At 39.9% G+C, this 6,759-nt stretch overlaps 1 protein-coding gene across 1 annotated transcript; it reads right to left on the reverse strand.

Moving 5' to 3' along the window:
- Positions 1 to 3,957: 3,957 nt before the first annotated feature.
- On the reverse strand, positions 3,958 to 6,400 carry slc25a5 (solute carrier family 25 member 5). Its single transcript, NM_173247.1, is given in 4 exon segments — positions 3,958 to 4,415; positions 4,500 to 4,640; positions 4,721 to 5,207; positions 6,223 to 6,400. Coding segments are annotated over 4 exon segments (897 nt in total). The 5' UTR covers positions 6,334 to 6,400; the 3' UTR covers positions 3,958 to 4,257.
- Positions 6,401 to 6,759: the final 359 nt, after the last annotated feature.

Consider the following 6,759-nt stretch of genomic DNA (forward strand, 5'->3'; position numbering starts at 1 on the left):
GGGATGAAATAAGTCAAAATATTATCCTTAAATTAATTTAATTAAATAATATATTTAAATACAAATGTAAATTCAAATTATGGGTGTCACGGTGGCACAGTGAGTCGTGCTGTCGCCTCTTCGTCGTCACTTGTTCGAGCACCAGTTTAATTAAAACATTTAATTTCAGTTTGCTTTAAACAATAAAACAAAGAGAGTGCTACATTAAAGTAGAATTGACGATCTTTAAAGCGTCCCCATCATTCTCCATCTCTTCTCAGATGGGATGGAATGCCATATCAAAGGTTACCATGGGCCAGTTTTGGGCATCTCTAATTTAGATTGTGTCAAATCAGCTTAACATAGAGGAAGTTCTAGTAAAATGAAGCTGCTTCAGTTCAGGTGTCACAATTGAAGTTCTGTGTAATGTAAATGTCCTGCTGAAAGCTGAAACACTGAGAGGAACTCCACCGATGCGCAGCTCCACAAATCCCAAACAAAGCAAGCCTGTGGAACAAGCTGAGGAACAAACGTTACCAATTCAAGAAAAGTGAAGTGAAGAAAAAAGCTTTGCATGACCAGTTCTCCTCTGGACAAACATTTATTCTATGGTATGTAAAGTACAAACATCATCACAAACTCATAACCGTACACCACGGGTCTCAAACTCAATTCCTGGAGGGCCTCAGCTCTGCACAGTTTTGCTTCAACCCTTATCAAATACAGCTTATCCAACTAATCAAAGTGCTCAAGTCTACTAGAGACTATTAAGCAGGTGTGAGTTGGAGGGGATTGAAGCTAAACTATGCAGAGCTGCGGCCCTCCAGGAATTGAGTTTGAGACCACTGCCGTACACTGTAAAATATGAATTCATAACACACAACTCTGCCTCCTGCTGGCGTAACACTTTAACCTGCTGGGAAATGGAATTAGAATGTTTTTTGTTTTTGAACCAAATCCATGTCAAACTCGAGTCACTAATGGTTGAGTAAAGATAATACTGTACATCCATTACAGCAGGATCAGCCGCCGAGACGAGAAACCCTGCAGGTTCACTCAGGCAGTTGGCATCTGATTAAACCGCTATAGTCACATGATGGGGTAGAGCCTGCTGCCCGCTACTGCCAGCCGGAGATTAAACCCGTAAAAATAGAGCCCTATGACTGAACCTATATAAGTCATGTGATGAGCGAGTAGAAGCTGCTGCTGCCAGCCAGCGCGAGTCTGAACCGCTTCCACAGGAATTACGTCACGCCCGACATGAGTGACAGAAGCACAGCCTATGTTCAGAGCATGCAGCGGCGCGTCTGACTCTTGTGTAATCAGCTCATCCTGTTAGCGCCTGAAATGCATGTGGAATTTTGTCATTTGTTCCACTAAACCTAATACCTTTCGCTACTGGAGCGTCCTAAATGGCATATTCGATGTGCATAGATAAGTGATTTGTGAATCTTGATCATTTGCTCAGCCTCCGATTATTGTAAATCTTTTGAGTTTCATTAATCACCTATCCCATCGCTTTCGATGCATGTTGCTACTATGGGCATTGGTTTCAATCATATTTTTCAAAAAATATCCTTAAAAAAAAAAAAAAAAAAAAAAAAAAAAAAAAAAAAAGAGAACATAAGAAAAAAACAATGTTTAGAACTACAAAAAGTTCACTTGCACTATTGAAAAAACTATAATCTTAACTGTAATTGATTAATGCTGATATTTATATTAGTGATAGTGTAAAAGATGTAAAAACAAAAGACACTTAATTACATATGTACAGGGTTCCCAATCTTTCATGGACACCATATTCAAAGACTTCTTCTAAAAATCACTAATATTTTTAATTGAGCACCTTTAATTCATGCAGCTCCATTTAATACTTAAATTAAAATGTCCCAATGTTTTGAATGTCATTTTTGAAAATGTTGCCTGCTTTAAACAACGTTTTAAAGTAATGTTCAAAAAACTTTAATATAATTAATTATATTAGTCAATGTTCAAATTCAGTTTCAAAAGTTAATAAAACGCATTATTTGTCAGTTCGTGTAAAAGATTGAAATTTAAGATTTTTAAATTTAGAAATTCTTGTTTAGGCTTTGAAAGCAGAATAGTAAAAATGGCAAAATAACACCAGAAACTTTAAATTAAAGCACTTTCAGGGACCCATGTATGTTTTAAAGTACTTTCAAAACCTTGAATTCATGTCTGAAAATCAAGCACTTTCAAGAAGCGTGGGAACCCTGTATGTAAAAAATTAACCCAATAAAAATCCAAACTCAGTTTAATAAACAGCATGTAGTCAACATTTAAAGTGGATCAAAAATAACCAAAAATAGTCTTAAGACATAAATGGATGTTGTTTAATAGTTTGACAACTTTGGTGAAAGGTTTTGATCTACTTTATACATGTTAACTACTGTAGTTCATTGCACCCATTCAGAAAGCAGTCCCCTATTTATCCCTGCTAAACATCTTGTAATACTGTACTCAGGAACCCGCCATGCTTGAAGTGAAGGTGATGCAAGGACGGATTAGTGTGCTAATTTACGACTAGCTTGATGTCTACTAAGCAGTCACCAAGGTTTTTAGCGTAAGAGGGCATACGAGTAGCCTTCTCCAATTGGGGATTGCACGGGAGAAACGTCATTAAGCTTGTAGCAATAACCTTTGCTTTCATTCAGGTTTCTTTAGCATTTGTAACACACATTGGCTAAGTAGTACATTTTAGGAATATAAGCACCAATATTTTGCCCCTTAATATAAAATTATTTTATATTAAGGGGCAAAAAACAAATTTCATTTAGAGCCTTGGGCCACAGATAAATATACCAAACTATTTTACATTAAGTTGCCATGTGTAAACTACTAATTTATTTTAGAATTCAAATAACTTTAATTTTAACTTATTGCAATAAAAACACTCATTTATAACACAGTGGAGTTCAATGCGGAATACACTAATCAAGCAGAATCTGCCCGTCTTGATTTGCTAACCAAAGTCTCTGCATTTTTCTTTTGTATCAGCTGACAGCATGTACATTAGTACAAATTACATCATTTATATTAAAACATTTAATTTCAGCTCTTTTTGTTTGTTTTAAGCTACAAAAAAGAAAAAGGCTACATTTAATTTTTAAATGATAATCTTTAAAGCAAACCCATCATTCGCCCTTCTCAGATGGGAAGGCGGGCAAATTCAAAAGGTTACCATGGGCCAACTTTAGCCCACAGGCACTAGTTTGGGCATCTTTGGCCTAAATTTTAAATCTAAAAAAGCAGATGCAAATAAACAGCATAACACTTGCAGCTCTAACGAGGCCTTCAAAGTAAATGAGTCTTGGAGAAGTGAATTTCAGAGGGGTACCAGTGTCCCCTCAGCTGTCCTTGGCTTAGACTCAAGCACAACTTCAGAGGGCCAACAGGGTATGAGGTTCCATCTCAGGATATAAATTGCTATTCGACACCTGGGAACATGTCTAAAGGTATGTGTAAAGTCCAGTCTTTGAATAAACACTTGGACACTATGTGACAGTAGTTTGACTGAGCTGCAAATGACTTTAACATGTATGAAAATGTCCTACTCCCCTAAAAGTCTTGTGAATTAATTTAACACAAGTGTTTGTAAAATGCAAAAAGCACATAGCAAAGCTCCCTAGCCAACCTCCAAGTTCAGTTTGCTAACCTTTTAAAGCAGGGGTCACCAAACTTGTTCCTGGAGGGCCGGTGTCCTTCAGATTTTAGCTCCAACTCTAATTAAACACACCTGAACAAGCTAATCAAGGTATACTTGAAACATCCAGGCAGGTGTATTGAGGCAAGTTGGAGCAAAATCCTGCAGGGACACCGGCCCTCCTGGACCAAGATTGGTGACCCCTATTTTAAAGGGTGGAGACTGCATGTTTGATTAAACTTAAAAAAGGCCAATATTTACTCTGACAGCTGAACTACGATAGCTAGAATAAAATACAGGACAAGAAAATAGTGTAGGTTCATTCAGTGGGTCTTTATTGATGAAGACTAAAAACAGACCGGCTGGAAAACAGGTAGATTTTAGTACCTGGCATTCTTTTGTTCTTTCTTTCTGGGAATGACAGTACGGTGAGGGGAACAAAAAGGAGAGATGAACGGGGCAAAAGAAAAACCGCAAAACAAATTTCCCCCAGTACAACTAGTACTGACATACTAGTTGGTCCCTATAAATAAGGCGGAATTTGAGAGTCCTTCCAAATGTACAAGATATGTTACAGTTAAACATCTCACATTGAATGGTGGACAGGAAAACATTTAAATGACCTTCTTCAGCTCATCATACAAGACCAGCACAAAGGCGCCACCCATGCCTCTGAGAACGTTGGACCAGGCTCCCTTGAAGAAAGCCTTGCCACCCTCATCACGTGCGATCTTCCTCCAGCAGTCAATTGTGCCACTGTACATGATGTCGGCTGTAACAAAAGAAAAAAACGAGATTAACCCACTGCCCAAATTAAGATTATTTGGAGAAAACATGGAATAAGAGAGCAACTGACCTCCTTTACGTCCAGACTGCATCATCATACGACGACGCACTGTGTCGAAGGGGTAGGAAGCAAGACCAGCAACAGCAGTCACACTCTGAGCAATCATCCAGCTCACAACAATATGGGTGTTCTTGGGATCGGGCAGCATACCTAAAGACAAAAATGCAGATGTAACCAATGCAACAACAGCACATACCATTGAGGACACCTTAAATGCATCATGGACTCACCCTTGGCTGTGTCATAAATGCCGAAGTAGGCAGCTCTGTAAATGATGATACCCTGCACGGACACGTTGAAGCCCTGGTACAGACCCTTGATGCCATCAGATTTGGAGATCTTTACCAAGCAGTTACCCAGCCCACTGAACTCTCTTTCTGCTCCAGCCTTTCCGACATCGGCAGCAAGACGGGTTCTTGCGAAGTCAAGGGGATACACGAAGCAGAGGGATGTGGCACCAGCAGCACCACCTGAAGCCAGGTTACCAGCGAAGTACCTCCAAAACTGGGTGCGCTTGTCCACACCATCAAGGAAGACCTTCTTGTACTTGTCCTTGAAAGCAAAGTTGAGGGCCTGTGTGGGGAAGTATCTGATGACGTTGGCCAAGTTTCCTCTCCAGAACGACAGGAAGCCCTGCTCCTTGGGGATACGCACCACGCAGTCCATAATGCCCTTGTACTGCTTATCTGCTGTAATCTGTTTGCTAGCATGTTGCACCTGTAAACAGGAGGGGAAAAAAGGTCAATGAGAATACTCAATGGAGAACGTCTCAATGAAAGACAGTGATTAGATTTATGAGCTAAGATAACAAAAAGCAGCAGCCAAAACCTGCTCGAAAATGTTTCTAATGAGACAACGGCTTTGAAAAACAAAACCGAGAAAATCAGAACACGTGATAACGAGAAACGAAAGAAGCCGGTATCGCGCAAAATGCTCGACATCTTCCGGTAGGCGATTTCCGCAAAAAAATGACTGACAGGAAAAGCAAAATTGCTTAAATTGACGTAAAGTCTGTAAAAGTAACAAACGCATAACATTTCATGTACATGACAACCGTGAAACGATTATAAAACAGCTTGTCCTCTTAAACAATAGCAGGGTCTTCGTTGTCCTAGGGCGCGAGCATTAGCTTGCAAGCTAACAGTAAAGGCCTAGCCATATCCAGGCCTCCCCTTCTCGCGACCTTGGCGGAATCACGGAGGATGCTTTTTGTCGCGTTTCGCGTAATAGTTTAAAAAAAATAACTCGAAATTATTTTCTCAAAACGATAATTTAACAATAATGACGTTTAGCAATAACACATTTCGGTTATTTGGTCACCAATTACCTGAGGAATGTCTCGGTCTGTTCTCTCGAGGAGGATTGCTAACGTAAAGGTTACGGGCACCGAAGGCCCCGTCCATCCTTAACCAAATATTTTACGCTCTGTTCGGTTTTAAAACGACTCAAAGTGCATCAAAACATTCAAACAAATAACTACTCAGATGCACAATTAATGAAGATGTCCACTATGACAAATGGCGGTTATCCATACGAATGTCCAATAAAACAAGCAATTAAAAAGCGCAAGTTAAAATCTGAAAATGTCCTTACGTTTCATCATAGAAGCATAAATGGATCTAACGTTAGCATAATTCTGTTCTAATAGCATTCAAGATTGAGTCATCACGTAATCTCAATTATTAAAAATCTGGGATTATATAATCTTGTTAATATCATTGCGTATATCTACCTGAAGCAGCAGTTTGACTCTCTCAATGGGGGCCACGGCGGTTTTAGAGATGGCAGCGGCAATACCACCGGCCAAGAAGTCCTTGGCGAAGGAGATGGCGGTCTCACTCATTGTTGGATGTTCTTGGAGAGGTGTCGCTTGAAGAGGTCAATCCCGCTCTGCCGCAGGACTAGCGTGGAATGCCGGCTGATTCGAAATGGCCGATTGAAAAGTTGAGACGACGTTTTTAAAAGGTTCGTCTCGCGAGACGAACCGTACCCGAGATTCTGAGACATGATTGGACAATCGATGAAACGTCATAGATTCCAGGGGTGGGACCGTCGTGTGATGACGGAGATGAATGGCTCAAAGTTAGTAAGGTAACCTTAAGCCTTTTCAAGGTGGAAAGCGTAAATGACAACAGGAAGTTTTTACAACATTAGATGTTATTAAATGTGCTTCAGCGCATCCACTTATTCCTGACTTACAATATTTAAAAACATACACACCCGCACACCACTACAGCTGGAGAATCAGGATTGTCCAGATTTTCCTTCA

This window comes from Danio rerio, chromosome 14 (genome assembly GCF_049306965.1).
Source record: "Danio rerio strain Tuebingen ecotype United States chromosome 14, GRCz12tu, whole genome shotgun sequence".
Lineage (NCBI taxonomy): Eukaryota > Metazoa > Chordata > Actinopteri > Cypriniformes > Danionidae > Danio > Danio rerio.